Raw genomic sequence first — 23,317 nt, forward strand, 5'->3', positions numbered from 1 at the left:
ACATCCTCACAAGTTTTAAAATTAAAATAAAAAGTTGTTAATAAAATTATCTTGTATTATTAAGTAAAGTGAAAAATAAAGTTCATTAGGTCAGTTGGCTATAACTCATTGGTAATGAAGTCAAAGGTCATTGCTCCGAGCCTAGCGTTTTCATTCTCACAGGGTGTGTTACGGTTTTATTTTACAGATCATTCTTTGTTCAAAAAACAGCCCAATTAGCCCTGGCTGGTGTAGTTCTGGGGACTGAGGGCCAACCTATGAACCAGAGGGTCACCAGATCGATTCCCAGTAAAGTCACACGTCTGGGTTGTGGGCCAGGCACCCAGTAGGGGGCGTGTGTGCAAGAGGCAACCACACATTGATGTTTTTCTCCCACTCTTTCTCCTTCCCTTTTCCCATGCTCTAAAAATAAAGTCTTTAAAAGGAAAGCCAAATTAAACAGGTGTTATAAACAAGGCCCAAAGGATGTACAACTTAAGAGCAAAGTTAAGACTGCAACTTCTCTCTCTTGAATACCAAACTCAGTGAATAAAATTCTCTCTTATACTCTCTTAAGTACCTTATGATGCAAAAAAAGTCTAAAAATTTTTGTAAAATGAAATGTTTCCACAAACTACATAAATTTACAAATACTATAAGAAGCTGAAAAGAATGTCAACGGAGATTGGAAAGTTTGCTTCATGTTTAATACTTTTTTCCTTTTAAATAACAAGTGAGAACACCTTTATAAATACACAGTTAAGCCTCTGATGCTCACACACTTAAATAATTAACACACTTTAAAAATAACATTTTTCTTTGGCAAAATATGTAAATTATTTGGTAACCTTGACAGGCAATCATTTTAATCTAACATTTTACGTACTGAATAAATATTTGTAGAAGATCTATAAATAGTATACTACTACAAAATGCTAAGTGGAAGATGCCAGACCCACAGATTACATCGTCTATGATTCAATTTATATAAAATTCTGACAAAGCAAAAGTAATGACAGAAAATAAATCATTTTTTATACAGGGCCATGACAGGGAAAAGAGAGTTGATTGCAAAAAGACACATAATTTTGAAGGAGAAAGAAATGTCCTATACCATAATTATAGTACTGGACAGATGACTATATATATATGTTTTCAAAATTCACTAAACTTCTACATTGTAAATTGAAATTTTTTAGTTTAATATTATATCTCAAAATGTTTTTAAAGGTTACAAACAACAGATCAGCATACTTTTCAAAGAATCATTTTAGTAAAAACAATTTACTTAGTAAACAAATGCTTGTAGAAAATCTATAAAATACTTTCTCACAATCATAAGCAGTGTTTACTTTCTAATATTTTTTTCTTTTGTATTTTTATTGAAATGGTGTGACATTGGTTAATAAAATTGGACATGTTTCAAATGTACAATTCTGTAATATATCATCTATATATTGTATTGTGTGTTCACCATCCAAAGTCAAGTCCCATTCCCTCACCATTTATTCCCCCATTTACGTTCTACATTCCCCCCATCACCTTCCCACCATGGACACCAATCACCATACTGGTGTATGTGTGTGTCTATGAGTTGTTTTTCTTAATCCCTTCAAATTTTTCACCTTGTCCCCCGAAATCCTCTACCTGATAACAACCATCAGTCTGCTGTCTGTATCAATGAGTCCATCTCTGTTTACTTTGCCTGATTATTTTGTTCATCATATTCTACATATAAGTGAATTCTTATGACATTTTTTCTTTCTTTTACTGGCTTATTTCACTTAGCATAATACTCTCCAGGTATATCCATGCTGTTCCAAAAGGTAAGATTTCCTTTTTATGACTGACTAGTATTCCATTATGTAAATGTACCAGAGCTTTTTATCCACTCATCTACTGATGGGCACTTGGGCTACTTCCTAATCTTGGCTAATGTAAATAACACTGCAATGAACATAGAGGTATATATATTACTTCACATCATAGTGTTTTGGGTTTCTTCAAATATACTCCCAAAAATGGCATTGCTGGGTCATAAGGCAGTTCCATTTTTAATTTTTTGGCACCAATCTTCTTTACCATAAACAGTGCAGGAGGGTTCCCTTTTCTCCACATCTTCACCAACAATTGATTTTTGATTTATCAATGATAGCCATTCTCACCAGTATGAGATGGTATCTCATTGTGGTTTTAATTTGCATTTCTTTGATGATTAGTGATGTTGAGCATCTTTTCATATGTCTGTTAATCACCTGTATGTTCTCTATGGAAGAGTGTCACTCAGGCCCTTTGTCCATTTTTTAATTGGTTTGTTTGGTTTTTTGGTGTTGAGTTTTATGAGTTCTTTATAAATTTTGGATATTAATCCCTTTAAGATGTACCATTGGTGAATATGTTCTCCCATTCAGTGGGCTATCCTTTCATTTTGTTGATGGTTCCCTTGCTGTGCAAAAACATTTTTGTTTGATATAGTCCTATTTGTTCATTTTTTCTTTTGTTTCCCTTGTCTTAGGAGATATATCTGAAAAAATATTGCTATAAGCAATGTCTGAGATGTTGCTGTCTATGTTTTCTTCTAGGATCTTTATAATTTTAAGTCTTACATTTAAGCATTTAATCCATTTAGAGTTTATTCTTGTATATGATGTAAGAGGTTGTCTAGTTTCATTTTTTGCACGTTTCTGTCCAATTTTCTTAACACCATTTATTAGATACTTTCTTTAACTCATTGTATATCCTTGCCCCATTTGTCAAACATTAATTGACCATAAAGGCATGAATTTATTTCTGTTTTCTCTATTCTGTTCCATTGATCTATATGTCTGTTTTTCTACCACTGTCAGGCTATTTTGATTAATATGACCTTGTAGCATGGTATGACATCAGGTAGCATTATTCCCCCAGCTTTGTCCTTCTTTCTCAACATTGCTGTGGCTCTTCTGGGTCTTTTGTGGTTCCATATAAATTTCTAGGATACAGTTCTGTGAAATATGCCATCAGTCTCTTGATAGAAATTATATTAAATTTACAGATTGCTTTGGGTTACATGGACATTTTAAAAAATATTTTATTTATTTATTTTTAGAGAGGAGAAGGGAGGGAGGAAGAGAGGGAGACATCAATGTGTGGTTGCCTGTCACGCACCCCCAACTGGAGACCTGGCCCCCAACCCAGGCATGTGCCCTGACTGGGAATTGAACAGGTGACCCTTTGGCTCATAGGCCAGTGCTCAATGCCTGAGCCACACCAGCCAGAGCACATGGACATTTTAATGATGTTAATACTCTTATATATGAACAGAGTATATGTCTTCACTTATTTGTATTTTCTTCAGTTTCTTTCTCCAATGTCTTATAATTTTCTGAGTACACACATTTTACATCTGGCTTAAATTTATTCCTAGGTACTTTATTTTTTTTTTTTGAAGCAATTGTGAATGGGCTTGTTTTCTTAGTTTCCCTTTCTGATAGCTCATTATTGGTGTATAAAAATGCAACTGATTTCTGCATACTCATTTTATAACCAGCAACTTCAGTGAGTTCATTTACCAGTTTTAGTAGCTTTTTAGAGAAATGTTTAGGATTCTCTATATGCAATATCATGCCATCTGAAAATAATGACAGTTTTCTTCTACCTTTTTAGTTCAGATACCTTTTATTTCTTCTTCTCTGACTGCTGTGGCTAGGACTTTCAGTACTGTGTTGAATAAGAGTAGTAAAAGCAGACCCCTTTCTTGTTTCTGGCCTTAAGGAAAAGGCATTTAGTTTTTGCTGTTTGCATATAATGGTGGTTGTAGGTTTGTCATATATGACCTTTATTAATTGAGGTATGTTCCCTCTATTCCTACTTTGCTGAGAGTTACTATCATAGATGAGTGCTGGATTTTATCAGATGTTTTTTCTGCATCTATTGATATGATCATGTGATTTTTATCCTTCATTTTATGTAGGATATCACATTTATTGATTTGCAGATATTGTATCAATCTTGCATCCTCAGAATAAATCCCACTTGATCATGGTATACCTTTTTAATGAATTGCTGGATCTGGTTTGGTAATATTTTGTTGAGGAATTAGCATCTATATTCATCAAATATATTGGCATATAATATTCTTCTTTCGCAGTGTCTTTACCTGATTTGGGGATTAGAATAATGCTGGCCTTATTAAATGAGATTGGAAGAGTTCACTCCTCTTGAAGTTTTTGGAATAGTTTGAGGATAGGTGTTAGTTCTTTGAATTTTTGGTTCAATTCACCTGTATAGCCATCCAGTCCAGGACTTTTATGTGATGAACTCTTTTTGATTACGGTTTCAATTTCATTAGCTTCAATGTGTCTATTCAGATTTTCTGATTCTTCCTGACTCAGTTTTGGAAGATTATATGTTTCTAGTAATTTATCCATTTCGTCCAGATTGTCCAGTTTTTTGTTCATAATATTTACCCACACTTGTTTGTATTTCTATAGTTTCAGTTGTTATTTCTCTAGTTAAATTTCTGATTTTATTTATTTGGGTCCACTTTTTTTCGTGAGAAATCTGGGTAAAAATTTTTCAGTCTTCTTTATCTTTTCCAAACAACAGTTCTTGGTGTCATTGACCTTTTGTATTGTTTTTTAGATTCTATTTCATTTACTCTTCTGATATTTATTATTTCCTTCCTTCTACTCACTTTGGGCTTTGTTTTTCTATTTTCAAGTCCCTCTAAGTGTAAAGTTAGATTGTTTATTTGACACTATTCTTATTTCTTCAAGTGGGTATGTAATGCTGTAAATTTCCCTCTTAGGACTCCTTTTTCTTTGTCCCATAAATTATACATTACATTCTCATTTTCATTTGTTTCAAGGTATCTTTTGAATTTTTCCTTGATCTTACTGTTAACCCATTCATTGCTTAGTACAGCAATTTTAACTCAAACTAATTACTAAAATTCTATGGCACACAAAAAATACATTTGTTGCTAATCTAACCCCCAAAACCAGGTATAATTTTGAATCATTCACACCAAATAGCTATTATTGGGTTGGCTGTTGTCATTTTTTTTTAGGCAATCTAAGGAAAAAGAGGTCAGTGCACCTGACTAAATAGTCAGGTATTGCATGTTTTTAAAATTCTTGCTGCGCACTAGTTAAAAATTGCTGGTTTAGTAACTTGTTATTTAGCTTCCATGACCTTGTGTGTTTTTCAGTTTTTTTCTTGTGATTCATTTCTAGTCTTATACCATTAAGTTCAGAGAAGATGCTTGATAATGATTTCAATTTGAAATTTATTAAGACTTCTTTTATGTCCTAACAAGTGGTCTATCCTATAAAATGTCCCATGTGCATAAAAAAAAAAAAAAACAATGTATAATCTGCTGTCTTTGGGGTGAAATGATCTGAAGATACATTAATTCCATCAGATTCTATGTACTGTTTAAGGTCCCTGTTTCCTTGTTGATTTTCTGGCTGAAAGATCCTTCCATTGATGTCAATGGGGTGTTAAAATCCCCTACTATGACTGTATTATTGTCCAACTCTCACTTTATGTTCATCAAGATTTGTTTTATATAATTAGGTGCTCCAATGTGGGTGCATAAGTGTTTGCAAGGGTTAGAGGCTCTTGTTGGATTGATCCCTTAATCATTATGTAGTGTCCTTCTTTGTCTCTTATTATAGATTTTGTTTTAAAGTCCATTTTGTCTGATATAAAGATTACTATCCCAGCTTTTTGTTCATTTCTATTTGCATGAAATACCTTTTTCCATGCCTTTACTTTTAGTCTGTGTGTACCTTTCATTCTGAGGCAGGTCTCTTGTAGACAGCATATATATGGGTCTTGATTTAACTATTCAGCTACCCTATGTCTTTTGATTGGAGCATTTAAGCAACTTATATTTTAAATGATTATAGATAGGTTCCTATTTGTTGCAATTTCATTCTTTGTAACTACATTCCTCTATTGTTTTTTCTTCTCCTTTTTCCTCTTCAAAAATACCCTGTAGCGTATCTCATAACATTAGTTTAACAGTAATAAACTCCATTAGCTTATTCTTGTTGGTAAGCTCTTCATTTCCCCCTCAATTTTCAATTATACCCTTGGTAGGTAAAGTAGTCTTGTCTATAGGTCCTTGCATTTCATCACTTTAATTTCTCATGCCAATCCCTTCTGGCTTGAAATTCTTCTTATGGAAGATCTCTTGTAGATCACTGATTGTCCTTCTCTTACTGCTTTTAGATTCTCTCTTTATCTTTGACCGTTGCTATTTTAATTATGATATGTCTTGGTCTGGGCCCCTTTGACTTCACATTCTTAGGGACTCTGCACTTTCCAGAGTTGCATGTGTTTTTCCTTCACTATGTTAGGAAGGTTTTCATTCATTATTTCTTTTCATATTTTTTATTTTAAAAAATATATTTTATTGATTATGCTATTACAGTTGACCCATTTTTTTTCTTCCCTTTATTCCCCTCCACCCTGCATGCCCTCCCACCACCAGCACTTTCCCCACTTAGTTCATGTCCATGGGCCACACATACAAGTTCTTTGGCTTCTACATTTCTTATACTATTCTTAACCTCCCCCTGTCTGTTTTGTACCTACCATTTATCCTTCTTATTCCCTGCACCTTTCTCCCCAGCCCCCCCTCCCTGTGGATAACTCTCCATGTGATCTCCACTTCTGTGATTCTGTTCCTGTTCTAGTTGTTTAGTTTGTTTTTGTTTTTGCTTTTTCAGGTTCAGTTGTTGATAGTTGTGAGTTTGTTGTCATTTTACTGTTCATAGTTTTGATCTTCTTTTTCTTAGATAAGTCCCTTTAACATTTCAGATAATAAGGGCTTGGTGATGGTGAACTCTAACTTTTCCTTACCTGGGAAGTACTTTATCTGCCCTTTTATTCTAAATGATAGCTTTGCTGGATAGAGTAATCTTGGATGTAGGTCCTTGCCTTTCATGACTTGGAATACTTCTTTCTAGCCCCTTCTTGCCTGCAAGGTTTCTTTTGAGAAATCAGCTGAAAGTCTTATGGGAACTCCTTTGTAGGTAACACTTTCCATCTCTCTTGCTGCTTTTAAGATTCTCTCCTTCTCTTTAATCTTGGGTAACACAATCATAATCATAATCATGATGTGCTTTGCTGTGTGCTTCCTTGGGTCCAACTTCTTTGGGACTCTCTGAGCTTTCTGGACTTCCTGGAAGTCTATTTCCTTTGCCAGATTGGGGAAATTCTCCTTCATTATGTTTCCAAATAACTTTTCAATTTCTTGCTCTTCCTCTTCTCCTTCTGGCATCCCTAAGATTCAGATGTTGAAACATTTCAGGTTGTCCCAGAAGTTCCTATGCCTCTCCTCATTTTTTTGAATTCTTCTTTCTTCATTCTTTTCTGGTTGGATGTTTCTTTCTTCCTTCTGGTCCACACCATTGATTTGAGTCCCAGTTTCCTTCCCTTCACTGTTGGTTCCCTGTACATTTTCCTTTATTTCACTTTGTGTAGCCTTCACTTCTTCCTCCATTTTGCAACCATACTCAACCATTTGTGTGAGCATCCTGATTACCAGTGTTTTGAACTCTGCATCTGACAGGTTGGCTATCTCTTCATCGCTTAGTTGTATTTTTTTCTGGAGCTCTGACCTGTTCTTCCATTTAGGCTATTTTTTTTTCTTGCTGCACCTGTTACATAGTGAGGTATTCACCAAAGCAGGGCAACCCACTTCGCTGCATTGTGGTGCTGTATATGGAGGATGAGTGTGAGAGGGAACAATCCTGCTTGCTCAGCTCTTGGCTGGCTTTCAGACACTTCCTCTGCTACGCACAAGCAAATTGGGCCCTTCTGGTGCTGATTCCTGAGTGGGTGGGCTTGTGTACATTCTAGGACCCTGTGGGTCTCTCCAGTGAACTCTCCTGTGAGGCTGGGAGTTTCTCCTGCCACTGCAACCCCCCACAGGTTTTTTCAGTCAGATGTTTTGAGGCTTTCTTTTCCCATGCTGGAGCCCTGGGTTGCATGGTCTGTCTCTCTCCCATTTTTCCTCCTGGTTTATTCACACACAAATGTGGGGCCACCCATTCTGCCAGCCATGGCCTCACCCAGTCTGCCAGCTGCCACCGTGCCATGGGTCCTCTCTGCCCTGGCTGCCTGTCTCCACCCCTCCTACTGGTCTGGATGAATGTTTCTTTAACTCCTTGGTTATTGGACTTCCATACAGTTTGATGTTCTGGCAGTTCTGGTTGTTTTTTTGTTTTTAAATTTGTTGTTGTCCTTCTTTTGGTTGTGCAAGGAGGCACAGTATATATACCTATGCCTCTGCCTTGGCTGGAAGTCCTCATTATTTCTTTAGATAGGTTCTCAATCCCTTGCTGTCTTCTCCCTCTGGTACCTGTATGACACAAATGTCTTTACACTTCATTTTGTCCCTAAGATTCCTTAAACTATCCTCATTTTTAAAATTATTTTATTCTTTTTGCTGCTATGATAGGTTGTATTCTGCTACCTTGTTTACAAACTGATTGGATTCTTTGGTTCATCCAACCTACTGTTTATTCCTTCTAGTGTAGGCCTCATTTCTGATATTGTATTCTTTATTTCTAGTTCATTCTTCATGGTTTCTATGACCTTTTTCATGCTGTTAAAGTTCTCACTGACCTCCCTGAGGTTCTCACTAAGTTTCTTGAGCATCTTTATAACCATTTTTTTAAACTCTATAACTGGTAATTTGCTTGCCTCCATTTCATTTAGCTTTTTATTTCTGGAGATTTCTCCTGTACTTTCATTTGGGGCATGTTTCTTTGTCTCCCCACTTTGGCTGCCTCTTTGTGTTTCTATGAACTGGGTAAATCTGTTCTGTCTACCTGTCTTGATAGGGTGGCCTTATGTAGTAGGTTTCCTGTGAGACCCAGTGGCAGTCTACTTGATCACTCCAGCAATGTCTCTTGTGTGGGTTATGTAAGTCCTCCTGTTGTAACTGGGTCTTGAATTGAGTCTATTGGCCCACTTGTGTGTGGGTTCAACCCTCAGGCTGGCTGAAGATCAACCCCAGTCGCAATGTATGAGCTACAGTGTAGGTGCTGTCCACTCAAAGTGAAATTAGCCTCAGAAATGTCTGGTGCCTGCTGAGATACCCCTTTGGATATGCTGCTTGTGAGGCTAACTGGATCCTGCTCTGTTGTCTGAAGTTGGCCATTCAGTATGTTGGTTTTGTGGCCTCTTCGAAGGGACTCTGGTCAATGTCAGATACTGCCTGGAACAGGCCCTGAGCAGCCTATTTGGAGCTACAAAGCAATCCACAGTTTGCAGCTGCCTCTTCTGGGCCTGGATGTGCATGGGAAGAACCAAGCTGCAAACCAAGGCAAATTTCCACCAGAACCAAAGACTGGGGCAGGTCAGAAAAGGTCAAGGCCCCCCTATTCTGCCTCTACCTACCTCCACCGGTGGGCTGCCTGTTACACTTAGTTACTGAAAGAGCCTCTGGTGGTACTTAAGTTGTATGAGGTAGGTTATCAGTGAGTCACCAGGTAAGGGGCAAGTGGTGTTCACCAGACTGAGACTGGTCCAAACTTGGTGTCAGTGCTGAGTCTGAGGTCCCTCAGAAAATGCTCTAGCATATACCAAGTCTAGCTGCCACTCACTGGGTGCCTGCACACCTTTGTAGATAGGGCAGGGTCTTGGGGGGTCATCAGGGTGAGGCCAGCAGAGTTTATGAGGCCCAAATAGACCAGGATTTGGCAATGTGAATGGAGGGCTCTGCACCACTCAAGCACATGAGGGGAAAATGTCCCCCTTCCTAAAGCTACACAACTCAGTCTGTCCTAGATTCCACCCAAACCTCCTGGGGAGCCCATGTGTGGCAGGTTGGGAGCACCATGAGTCAGAATGGTAGGGCTTCCAGAGCCCATGGGGTGGGATTAGATGCTCTCCAATAGGGAGAGGCACCAATCAGGTTCTCAAAAAAGTGAGGGGAATACCCCTACCTCAAAGCCACATAACTCAGTCACTAACACTCTCTGAGTCTGCCTGGACCTCTACACCCCAGCCCAGGCAGCTGATTCATCAGTACAGTGTGAGTTCTGCGCAGTGGGGTGACAAGGAATCCACAGGTGGGACTATTGAATTCCCTCAAACTGCTGTATGGAGGGAAGTGCTCCACCCAAGAGAGATATCAGTGGTGTGGGAGAGGGACTCAGCACAGGGAACCTGGAAACTGTCCCTTCAGCTGTCTCCCCAGAGCCACAAACCTTCATCTCTCCTCACACAATTCTAGTCTGCTCTGCCCCCACTCAACTGGAGCTCAGGGTGAATGGCTGAGAAAGATTTTGTGTGTTGGCCCTTTAAGAGGGTGCCTGTGTCTCTAGCAGACCCCTATTTCTCCTTGTCGAACAGAATCCCTGATGATTTTCACAGCCAAATGTTATGTGGGTGCCTCTTCCCGGCTCCTCAGGAGGAACATTTACAGCTGTGATGTTCCTCTGAACACTCAGCCACCCACAGAACTGTTGCCAGCCCATTTCACATTTCCACCCTTCCTACCGGTCTCAGTGTGGCTTCTTCTGTCAGTTTTTGATTATAAGACTTTTGTTCAGCTAATCTTCAGTTGGTTTTTCAGGTTGATTTTTCTACATTTCAATTGTAATTTCCAGTTTGATCCTAGGTGGAGATGAGTATAGTTTATACCTACTCCAGCACCATCTTGGATCCACCTCTGACATTTTTGTAAGAAATATTTTTTAATATTTATATTAAATGTTTTCTAGATCCCTCACTCTAGAGGTGTGGCTCAGTAGACTGGGCATCGTCTCACAAACTGAAAGGTCACCAATTGGATTCATGGTCAGGACACATGCCTGGGTTGCAGGCAAGGTCCCCAGTTGGTGGTTTGCAAGACGCAATCAATCAATGTTTTTCTCACACATCAATGTTTCTGTCTCTTTCTCCCTCTCTAAAAATAAGGAAAAATTAAATATTTTTTAAAAATGTTTCCCAGAAATGCAAGCAACAAGTAACTGAAAAGTGAATTTGAACACAACTTAAAATCCTCCAAAAATGTTTCCTAAACTCAGTACAAACTTGACATCTCTTTGAATGCTTTTCCCACAGTGTAACGGTATAAAAGAAGCTATACACTTGAGTTGCACAGGGGCCATGTAGACAATATAAGTAAGTGACATGGAGCAACAGGTACTTTTATAAACTGAAGAATACATGCCACAGGGTAGCCAGAGCATCTTCAGTTTAAAGAAGAGCAGAAATCTGGACTTTTATATAAAATTTCCAGATATTTTTAGAATGATGATTCAAATATTATAACACTGACTGGGCCAAACATAACACACCCATTGGCAGAATTATCACCTCTGGTCCACGGTGCAGGCTTTGTGACTTTTTCAATAACCAAGTCTTGCCATCTTTCTAAAAGCTTACATCTTTATTTGTAATGAACCTAGCATAACATACAATACTAGTGCAAGTGAAGTAAAATTCATCTCAAATTTACATGAAGGCTAGACACATCTGGCCATTTTGCTGAACAACCAAGTCCTAACTAAGCTACTGGTTGGTAATAAAAGGAAAAATCCGTTATAATGAAGGAAGAGAGATAAATAAAAACTGCAAAAAATCACAACCTTATTATTTTTTTATTGTTGTTCAGTTACAGTTATCCCAATTTATCCCCACTGCTCACCCCTACCCTGCCCCGCAAACCTCCCACAGTCAATCCTCCCCCATTGTCCACGCCCACCACTGTCCATGTCAGCTTCTAGGCTCCAGGGCAATAAAATAATCCACGTGTTGAAATTTGAGAACTTCATTGCCCCAACTAGTCCAACCCGGCTGTAAATTTCGAGCGAACAATTCTAAACATTCCCCATCTGGCTTGATATAGTCTTTTAAAACCTCTGTCCAAAAAAAGAAAAAAAACACAAAAATTATTATTAAGAAAGGAATCAATATCCTTTCAGCAGTTAAGAGTAGAAAAGTAAAAATATCTCCTTAGATAAAAAAGGACAGCAAATTAATTTATAAGTAGAAAGTCATCTGAAATAAGTACCCTTGAGACTGGGAACAACACCATGAGAACTTTCAGTAGGCCTGATTTATTGGTTTTCATTTGTAGATGAGAAATGAGGATTTTAACACCCACACAGATGACTTTTCAGTTTTCCAATACTGCTGCCGTATCTCCTGAGTACAAACTTAATTTATTTTTTAATAAATGTAATCCATGCATGAAAAAAGTCTATAGCAACAATACAAAGACAACCCACTTAAAAAACTAAGATAAAATGTCTCTGCAAACATATACTGTAGTGAAAGTGCAGTAAATGAAGAGTTTGACACAGATATAAATATTCAGAATGTATAACTAATAAGTAAATATATGCCCTTGGCTATAAATTGGTAGTACTAAGAACATTCCTTCACTTCCAAATTATAGATGCTTATTTGCCTAAAACTTTACCACATTTTTCCGCAGTTAAGTATTCCTTAGTTAATGTATTAATACTGAAAACTATTTTGTTGGGGGAAAAAAGCTATCTCATATATATTGGCTAAAAAGCTGTGGTCAGCACCAACAGAAAGAAAAGAATACCACAGAAGCTTTTTGTTTTTAAGTACATGCTCATCTGGATGACAAATATTTAAGTCAATTTAACCTTGATCATGTTGCTAAATTAGCTATATTAACCAATTACAGAAACTGGGTATGAAAATAACAATTTAGGGTTGAAAAGTCACTAGACAGGTAAACTACAGGGGTGGGAAAAGTAGGTTTACAGTTGAGAGTAGACTACAAGAATGTGTAAATAATGTAAATAATAGTAACCTGCATGGCTATTTCCCACATGAACTGTAAACCTACTTTTGCCCACCTTTGTATAATCTTAACTGCTATACAAAATTGAGTTTGGTGGAAAGCTATCAGATTCCCTTTAGGAATTAGAAGGGTTCTTTAGGAATACTTGATGTAGGTAAAGTGTAAAAGACAATATATGATAATGTTTCTGTTTTATAATGTTCTTCAATTGCTCTCACAGCAAAATAATTATTTCTCTGTAAGTACTGGTCCTATTCATCAAAATCAAAGATTTAAAAGTTTGTCTGTAAGTCAACTGAATTCAAATTTGGGCTTTGCTAGCTTCTAGATGTTGGTGACATGAAGACTTCTAGTCCTTTTATAAGTATATAATTGAATGTTACTGAACTTAGAAAGATTTCCCCATAGTCTTAGAGGACAACAAACCTACATCATTTTTCCATTTTTCCCCCATGAATTCAGTGTCCTACCATCCTCAATTTAGTTTTAATTTGGGCTAATGTTATAACGAACCAAAGTTCTCTGTGTTTGTTTTTGCTTACTTGTTCAGTATTTCAGTACAAAGATGTTAGCAACTCTATTTTGGTACTTTATACGGGAGTCTAAACTACATTTTTGACAGGAGTCAGCCTGTCAAACATGTTTATCATTCCAAGAATCCACTATAATCAGTGCTATGGGATTTAACAAGAAAAACAGATATCCATGTTTTCTCAGAGTTCTCAATCTAATAGAAAAAAATGACCAGGTACCTAGAGTGGAAAAATATATACAACCTAAACCCATTTTTCATCTCCTACTTTCTCAATGTAACACATTCCCACATGATTTTTTTCTTTCTAGTTGACAAAAATAGAAAATCAAGGAATAATGCCTTATACAGTGTTATGTTAAATATTTGTTTAATTTCAAAACAAAGCAAAAGAAATAAAGGCAAATTAATTAAAAAATGTTTTATTCTTAGTAATTTTAAATATCAATTTTTAGAGTAAATGCAAGATCTTAAAAGTTTCCTCATAAGAAAAAAGTTTATAACTGTGTGGTGATGGATATTAACTAGGCTTATTGTTGGTGATCATTCTGCAATAGATGCTCAGCTTACGATGGTTATATCTGATAACCCATCACAAGTTGAAAATATCATAGGTCAAAAATACATTTAATACACCTAACTAGTGAATATTACAACCTAGCCTACCTTAAATGTGTTCAGAATACTCACATTAGCCTACAGTTGGGTAAAATTATCTAATACAATACATGCACAGTAGGTTTACACTGATTGTCTACCTGGTGATTGGGTGGCTGACTGGGAGTGGTGGTTCACCACTGCAGCCCAGCACTATGAGAGTATGGTGCTGCATATCATTAGCCCAGGAAAAGATCAAAATTTGAAATTCAAAGTATGGTTTCTACTGAATGTGTATCTCTTTGGCACCATTGTAAAGTCAAAAAGTAGAACTGTTGTAAGTTGGGGACCATCTGTATATACACATATTGAATTATTGTACATCTAAAACTAATATATCAACTCTATTTTAATTTTTTAAGTGCAAATACATAAATTTAAATGTGTATAACATGTACAATTCATACTTAGATAATTAGGTAACATCTGGCATTAGTCAACACACTTCTAACCAACAGAGGAAGTAATCCATGCTTCCCCTTTTGCTCTGGGAACAAGGAGCAGGGCTGGGAATGAAGTCGCTCAAACAGTATAGAATCTCAGCAAACTATGTTTTACTTCTCAAATGAAAACTGTTACTGAGTGAAGTAGTAAAAGAGGAGTGGAAATTCCTCTAAAGTAAGTATAAAAAATAAAGTTTGATTCAAATACGTTTATTTCATAATTTTCCTACTAAATATTTAAACAAGCATATATATTTATAATGTTAGGTTGTAAGCCATAGCTATTGATAACATATCTTTCAAGCTAAAAAGGAAACTTCAAAACTTAAAAATAGAGTAAATGTATCATTTGAAATGAAATATCTTTTTTTATATTTTGCAGCAGAAATAACAAGTTATAACTTTTTTTAAAAAATTAGTGTTTCCAGAAGCAAAAGAGAATATTTCATTTTCTGAATTTGCAGTTTAAGAACATTTACAGGTAAAAGTTCTAAGCACTGTATACAGAACATGTATCATCCCAATTCCTAGAGTTATGAACCCAGAGTAAAATATTTGAAAGTTGAAATTTGAAAGTTGTTTTCTGGTAGCTTTAATTTGTACGGCTCTACACCTAAAATACATGCACTTGCTATTTAATAACATGACCTCAAAAATAAATGATTATAAATATTTCTTGTTTACCATTACTTACCCAAAGCATAAGGATTACATACATGGAGTAAGGTATTTTTTTTCCCAAAAGAGTGTAACTTTTGTTTTAAAATGGTTCTCAATCTTAAAAACGTGATTGTGGTGCTATCTACTGGGAATGTGGTAGAATTGCATTTCATAGATATATGCCATAATACTAATTTTACTAGTAGTAATAAAAGACTGTTTTCAATAGTTTAAAACTCTATCTCTTAAAACTAATCTTTAAATATAATTTCATTCTTTTTGAAAGTAATTTAGAAATAGTTTAATTATCATTTAAGAATAAAAGGTTATGGGTCTTGGCTTTTGGATTTTTGAAACTTAGTTAAAAAAAAAAACCCTAAGGCAAACACTAAATTAAGCTTTGGTACTTACTAACTGATAAAGAAAATTTAAATGCAAAGAATCCAATGTAGATTTCCCCCATCAATTATAATTTGTGTCAAACAACTTTTTTCTCAAAAAACAATACAATCTCATTTTTCATTGAAGTCACATATTTAATGCATTAAAGAATCTATGGCAGTACAAAGTTTAAAGGTGATTATTCACTGAGAATCTTTGTAAGAATTAATCATCCAGTAGACATCTGAATATTTCTCAAATGAAGTAACACTATAATGTTCCTTCTCCATAACCAATGTAAGATAACTGAATGTTTAAGTGCTATCAATAAAAATTCTCTAAAGAATTTCTCCAAAAAAATTCTTTAGAGAATTTTTATTCACTTTCTCACATATCCTAGCTTATAAACTATACCATTTTATGCAAAATAATGATAGGATGGCAGCCTGTAGTTTTCCTAAGGGACAGCTTGAAAAGTTTGAGGTTTTTTAAAGCAGGGATTGCCAAATTAATGAAATATATATTACTGAAGAAATTATTCGAATAGTAAACTTTGCATATCAAATTCAGTATCTCTCAAGGACTTAGATTCTATTATTTAACTCTCATTTAAAATTTAGTATTCATGAGCTTCTACTATCTGCTACAGAGTTTCAAATATAACCAATCCTCACAAATCTGAAAGATTAAATACCATCCCTATTTAAATGAGAACTTGCAGGTGGAAAATGACTACAGCATCTCAAGGAACAGAGCCAAGATTCAAACTCATGCCATTCAATCTCCAAAGCCAAACTTTCCACTATTCCTTGCTACTTAGTGTCATTGAATAATGAACATTATACTAACAAGCGTGCAAAACAGAACCAGAGACAGGGAAATAAAGAACAAATTGACAGTGACCAGAAGGGAGGGGAGAGGGCATAATGGGGAAAGTAGGGGACTGGTCAAGTCAAAGAATTCGTATAAAGGGCCCATGGACAAAGACAATGAAGGGGTGGGGGGAGGCAGGGATGAAGGATTGAATGTGGAAGGTAGAGAGTGGGTAGGGCAGGGAAGAGTAATGGGGGGGAAATGGGGACAACTATAATTAAACAACCATTTTTAAAAAGATTTAAAAAATAAATAGATAAATATTCACAAACATTAAAAAAAAAAGACTAGTAAGAATTGCAGGCTGCAAAAATTACATTTCCAAAGGTTCAGAAAAGCAACATTATCTCAACAGAAAATCCCTAGTCTCTAGCAAATAATGAAGGAATTCTAACCTTATCTCTGACTGCTTTTCTGAGCTTCTGGTTTTAGAACAAGCAAAGGACAGAGCCCTAGTAGTAAAACAAAGCTCCTAGTTGAACTACATTCCTTAGAGGCCCCACCAGTCTTTATTTCTCCAGGCCAGTGATGGGGTAGAAACCAATAGTAAAGTGAATCTAAAAAAAAAATGGTTTAAGAGAAAAGACTGAGGTAATATAAAACTAATCTGTCTCTTGCCTTAATAGCATTTAGATGGAACAGACCAGGGGACTCCCCTTCTCCCAGCCACATGACCACCCTCCAATCTCCTTTCCAGTCTCAGCCTCCAGGACCAGCAAACACCATTTTTCATGGTTAGCTCCTACTGCCCACCAAGCACGAGCTCTCATATTCATCAGAATTACTGCACCCAGGTGGAGGCCTCCATCAGCTGCCTGGTCAACCTGCATCTGTCAGCCTCCTACACCTGCCTCTCTCTCTCTTGTTTCTAGTCCCACCACGACAATATGGCTCTGGAGCATGTGAGGCCACTTATTCCACAAGTTGGCCATGTTTCTCTTAAAGATGCAAAACCAGCAGGCTGGCAGAGCCCTATTCCAGGACATGCAGAAGCTGTCCCAAGAAAAGTGGATACCATGGCCCTTGAGAAGAACCCAAACCAGCCCCTTTTCAGATCTACATGCCCCAGGTTCTTCTCGCAAAGGTCCCCTTTTCTGTGCCTTCTTGGAGAGCTACTTTCTAGATGAGGAAGTAAAACTCATCAAGCATATGGGAACAGACTAACCTCTACAGGCTGGCCAGCACCCAGGCTGGGCTGCGCCAGTCTTTTTTTTTTCTATTTAAGATTTTATTTATATATTTTCAGAGAGAGGGGAAGATAGGGAGAGAGCTGAAGACAGAAACATCTATGTGTGAGAGAAACATCAATTGCTTGCCTCTTTCATGCCCCCAACTGGGGACCTGGCCCACAACCCAGGCATGTGCCCTGACAGGACTTGAACCAGTGATGTTTTGGTTTGCAGCCCCACACTCAATCCACTGAGCCACACCACTCAGGGCATGAGCATCTCTTCAAAAGGCTCACCCTGGAGCACAAGAAGCCTTGTGAGCCTGGTGACCTTTAAGGGCCCATCTGCAACATCCTATTGTCAGGGCTTCTGCCTGAGCCTCTCACTGCAGACACTAGGCAGCTTTTTAACCATCATGATAGAGCCCTCTCCCAAGCCATGGACCAAATGAAAATGATAAATCTTTTTGCAGAAAAACATACACATACACACATACAAAAACAAAAAAACCCTAACCTATTCATAAATTATGTTATAAAATGTTAGAATATTAATTAAAACAACATATCTGATTTAATTCTCAAATCTCAAGACTACTCAAATACTAAATTCAATCCTTTTATCAATTTGACAGGAGTTATAACAATTCTATTTATAAAAACATACCAGTAAGAGGTGGCTTATGTGAATGAAGAGTACAGGGCACACTGACAATTAACTTGTGATCTGGAATAGGAAGCACATTCCTAATTGAAACAGAACAACAAAGTAAATTATATTTTAAAGAACATTTTTATATATAAGCTATAGTTTCCTTAACATTTTTCACCTTTCAAATAATATCTGAACTTAAAATAATTTAAGAAAAACAATAATGGACATTGACAATTTAAGTATGGAAACATTTCCAATAATTTCCTTTTCAATATAATGACAATTACACACTAGATAAAACAAAAAATATTATAAAATTTCATGTGCCATACTGTAAGAGGGTGCAGCCAGGGGGTCTCCAAAAGAAGGATTTGTAATGGGGTCCAGAACTCAGAGTGTCAAGGAAATATTAAAAATATGGGACATCCTCACCCCCACCAGTCTGAGCTGGGGTATGGGATACATGGAGCAGGGTTATTGAGTTGTTTTGCATAGCAACAGCTTTGCAAATAACCTCTAGAACAGTCATTTACTGTATCTATAACTGTAAACTGGTTTCATGGATATGTTAAACAGCTGTGGCCACACTTTGACCCAGGGAGAAGGGAGTGACCTCCACCCAAGATGTAACTGGGAAGCAACTCCCCTTGGTTACAGAGCTTGTGTGACAGCTTAGAGATCATTGGCTCCACAGCATGGGGCCACACCTGCCCAGACTCACCACTGCAGCCCAGAAAAGCTGGAAAATACAGGAGTGCTGGCAAGTGTAGCCGATTGTGGGAGGAGTCGAAAATGGGACTGCATAGGAAGATTAGTGCTGGGATTTAAACCTAGGCGTGGCTTCCAAGACAAGAACCGCTACATGGCTTTAGCAGAGAATCGCCACATGGCTTTGGCAAAGAATCACCACGCAGCTTTAGCAAAGGATCACCACTTAGCTTTGACAGAGAACAGCCACACAGCTTTGGCAGGGGACAATCACGCGGCTTTGGGTCTCCCTTTGCCACACAGCTTAGGAAGCTGGAAAGCAAAATGTAGAGGCGATGCAGAACTCTCTCTCTCTTAGTAGTTTGGAAGAATGCAGGAGAGACATTGCAGGAAGGAAAGAGGTGAAAGGCCTCTTGCTGGTGGGCCATGAGAAAATGTCATGTGGTTTTGGAATAAGAACTGGAGATCCCGACAACACAGTTGATGGTACCAGGAACCGAGGGAGCCCTGCCAGCTGAGCATGATTGCTGGGAAGAACCAGGGGCTGCCTGAGCCACAGACTTCTATTCTTTTCTTGAGACACAGTACCTCAGACCAGGCAAAGGGGGGAAGGAAGGACTGTGTGTGTTTGTGGGTATTTTAAGGGACTGTGGGATTTTGGTGAAGACATTAAGTCATTACTCTTAAGTCTGTATAACTTGAATAAATCCTTTCCTTTTCACCAATCTCTAATATGGAGAGCTATAATTCTCTGGCAAGGGGCAAAGTGAACCTAGTATAGGAGAACCCCAGGAAAAGGGGGAATCCATTCAGTAGCACTGTGGGACCCCATTCCTTGGCGGCCAATCAGGGAAAATCACGGGAGACCACATGTGCAGTAGCTTTAAAGTAATAAAACTACTTGTACATGTACAGTAAAAGCCCGCCAAAACTAGCCAGGATGGATCCACCCTGTAAGAATAGAATCCCTCCAGCCCATGAGGTCAATCTCTGCTTGGAGTTGGCCTGCTCCCATGTTCTTTGCTATAAACTCTGGGTGTTCAGTTCAATTCTTTGTTCCGATCACCAAGACCCACACCTTCCTGGCATGCGACACTTTTAGATTTTCAAAAATGTAAAAACTAAGGAAAATCAATGATCATTTTGTTAATAATTTGGAAAAACCTAAAACTTAATACATTTATATAATTTGGAAAAATCACCTTTCCTACCTTAATGGTAAAGCAGTTTTTTCTTGAAATCTCCCCAGTATAAGACATTCATAAGGCTTTTTGTGTGGAGAATCTAATGGGAATACAAACTCTCCTGAATTGGTTATCTGATAGGAAGGAATTAAAAAAAAAATCTGTAAATATCCCAGAAAGGGTTTTATTCCCCCCTCCAATTTCCACCAAAGAAAAAGAAATTATTAAACCTCCAGGCTAGTGCTTTCCAATAAAAATATAATGTGAGCCACAAATTCAAGCCACATATGTAATTTAAATTTTCTAGTAGCAACATTTAAAAATAAAAAATGCAGTGAAATTGATTTTAATTATATCTTTAATTTAATTTAACATATCTAAAGTATTACCATTCAATATGTAATCAATGCAAAAAGTTACTGAGATATGTTATATTTTTTCATAATAAGCCTTCAAAATCTAATATTTTACACTTAATACCTCATCACAGTAACTACCATATTGGACAGAGCTGCTGTAAAGGACTAAATATATTTAAAATATCACTTTGTCATTTTGCACACAAAAATCTCTATTTTTCATTAACTCATTTATTCACTCATTCAAATAATATTTAATGATTACTAGCAATATGACTAAGAAGATTATAATATTTTCCTTTATTTATAGGAAAGAGTATCATTAAACACAGTCAGAACTAAAATTAATAATAAAAGAAACTCAGGGATTGATGAGATAGATAATAGTCCAATCCTTTGGCATTATAAATCCAGGTATCAATTTTATCATTACACCCTGGAGTGATCAGAGTCTCAAAGACTCAAGCTAATCAAATTCAAAACACAGTTTATAATAAGACTATCAATTCACTAATTAACTATAAAGATATATATATTTGTTATCAGAATATCCATATGGGAGGGGGAAAACAGAATTATCTTCTGGAGGACAACACTTTCAGCAGTTTTTGACCAAAAATGGCATGACTCCCATGCCCCACCCTCCCTATTCACCTGATATCTCACCCCAAAAGACTTTCTCTTCCCCAGATAAAAAAGCCCTCAAAAGGAAACATTTTGCCAATGTGGAAAATGTGAAACAAAAAACAGCAGAAGTACTCAAAGTCTTCAAAGTCAACAAATTCAAAAACTTTTGAGCAGTGGGGATAAAAATCTTGATAGGTAGGTGTGTTGCATCAAATGGAGAGTACTTTGAAGGTAACTGAGGTTTAAACATGTAAGAATAAATATACAACTTTTTATAAATAAATTCCATATTTTGGTGGTCCCCCCCTCATATCTTTTATCTATGCAGCCTTTAACCCCGTATTCAAAGTACCTAAAAATCAAAAGCAGTAAAATCTTTTTATCACCTCAAGGGCCCATGAGTGACATCTACCACACAGTTCCAAAGACTGGAAATTCTCAGTCTTTGGATTTTTTTTTTAAAGATTTTATTTATTTATTTTTAGAGAGGGAAGGGAGGGAGAAAGAGAGAGAGAGAAACATCAATGTGCAGTTGCTGGGGGCTGAGGCCTGCAACCCAGGCATGTGCCCTGACTGGGAATCGAACCTGCGACACTTTGGTTTGCAGCCTGCGCTCAATCCACTGAGCTACGGCAGCCAGGGCAAGGATTTTTTTTAATACTCAATGCAGATTACTTCTTCTGTTATAAAATGTATAATTACCTAACAGTGTTTTATATAATACATTGTATTTTTGTTTTAAATTCTGGTGTTACCATACCATCTCTCACAACTGTTTATTACTACAATTGAATAGTATTAGTTTTTACATATTAACATTTTACTGGTTTTAATTTCATAAGGTTGATTTTTCCTTGTTTTGGCTCTGATTATTTAAAGAACTGTCATAATGAACAGGGTGGAATCGGGTTTTATATTCCTGTCACAGTCCTCTTATCCAGTCTACCAAAGCTACGTCCAAGTATGTTATGACAACAAAGATATAACTATAAATGTTTGTTTTCCAAGTCCTATAAAATAGGTGCAAAAAATAATGTACACAGCTTTTACAAGACATTCCAGTAGACCACAAAGTAAAAACAAAGCACATAAAAACAGAACTCTCCTATATCTAATATGAATATACCAACTACATACATATTAAATATTCAATTAATAATAATTGGCTTATCTTTTTAAAATTTAGCAGGGCTTTTGTGGAATTCATCTAAATAAAAAATGTATCTTTAAAAGGATGTCCAGTGAACTCTGAACTGATAATTTAAATTTTCTGAATGTTTTTGGTATGCTTATAGCAAGCACAGATAGAAAGACCATTCAACCAATTTGAGAGTTGCAATCATTTCTTTCAAAAATAAGCAAGCAAGTCATAAGGCACTGAAGGACCTAAGTTAAGATTTAAAGGATGAAAAGTTCTTGGTTCTAGCATCGTCCTTCCCACATCTTCCACACTGGTTTACTTTGCTATTCTCCCTCCAATCTCCAGCAACACAAGAAAAAGAAAGGAAAAAGGAAAGAAGTCAAAAGGGTGACTAAAATTGTGGATGTAGAAAGAGGAACAAGATGAAGGGTAAGGTTACCTCTATGTTTAGAGACGCACAGATTCCCTGAAGTTTTTGGGTTTTGTTTTTTAAACTATAGACACCAGAGCTTTTTAAAATGTCATCCTGATGTCTTTCTTGAGTAATTTATTAAGGCTAGCGGTTTGGGACTCTGTTACAAAAAATACAGAGAACGAACACAGCCTTATGAATAAAAAGATTAAAGTATTTAGCAGCAAAGTAAAAGTACTCCATGTTGAAGGAGTAGAACAGTGACATATTAAGAGTTAAATAGTAAACGCTACCTTAATGTGATTTGATAAGTCACACTATATTAACAAAAAAGTTAACTTCTGAACTTACTTTTAACCAGTGCCACTCAGCAACTGTCTCCACCGACCAGGAAGGATAAAGTTCTTCCTTTACAAAACGTAGGTGTGTCTGTCTGTTAGTCACCCAAGTAATAACAAGACAGTTTGGAGCAGCCAGTTTAGGAATAGGTATCTGCTTTATTTGCAGTTGTGATAAATAACTATACCTAAAAATACACAGAAAAAATATTAGCAAAATTTGCTGCAAAAAAGAAAAATAAGCAGGAAGAAGATCTGTACAATACTGACTCCACAAACACAAAGCACCCATAGGTATTTATTTGTATTACTAAATATGAGGCCACAGTGACATCCAGTGGACAAATTATTCCATGCAAGTCAGAAATAACTTCATTTTTTGTTTTTATTGTTTAAAATTGTCAGGCTAT

At 36.7% G+C, this 23,317-nt stretch overlaps 1 protein-coding gene across 4 annotated transcripts in view; it reads right to left on the bottom strand.

The window, feature by feature from the left end:
- Window positions 1-11,631: 11,631 nt before the first annotated feature.
- Window positions 11,632-23,317, bottom strand: part of METTL4 (methyltransferase like 4) — a 47,989-nt gene continuing 36,303 nt past the window's right edge. For all 4 annotated transcript variants that reach the window (XM_028524953.2, XM_036009250.1, XM_036009248.1 and 1 more), the window contains exons 6-9: window positions 22,921-23,095; window positions 20,058-20,164; window positions 18,151-18,230; window positions 11,632-11,849 (exon numbers count right to left, since the gene is read on the bottom strand). In XM_028524953.2, coding sequence (XP_028380754.1) covers window positions 11,704-11,849; window positions 18,151-18,230; window positions 20,058-20,164; window positions 22,921-23,095 — 508 coding nt within the window. In that variant the 3' untranslated portion in view covers window positions 11,632-11,703. The remainder of the gene's footprint in view (window positions 11,850-18,150; window positions 18,231-20,057; window positions 20,165-22,920; window positions 23,096-23,317) is intronic.

This window comes from Phyllostomus discolor, chromosome 9 (genome assembly GCF_004126475.2).
Source record: "Phyllostomus discolor isolate MPI-MPIP mPhyDis1 chromosome 9, mPhyDis1.pri.v3, whole genome shotgun sequence".
In the NCBI taxonomy this organism is placed as follows: domain Eukaryota; kingdom Metazoa; phylum Chordata; class Mammalia; order Chiroptera; family Phyllostomidae; genus Phyllostomus; species Phyllostomus discolor.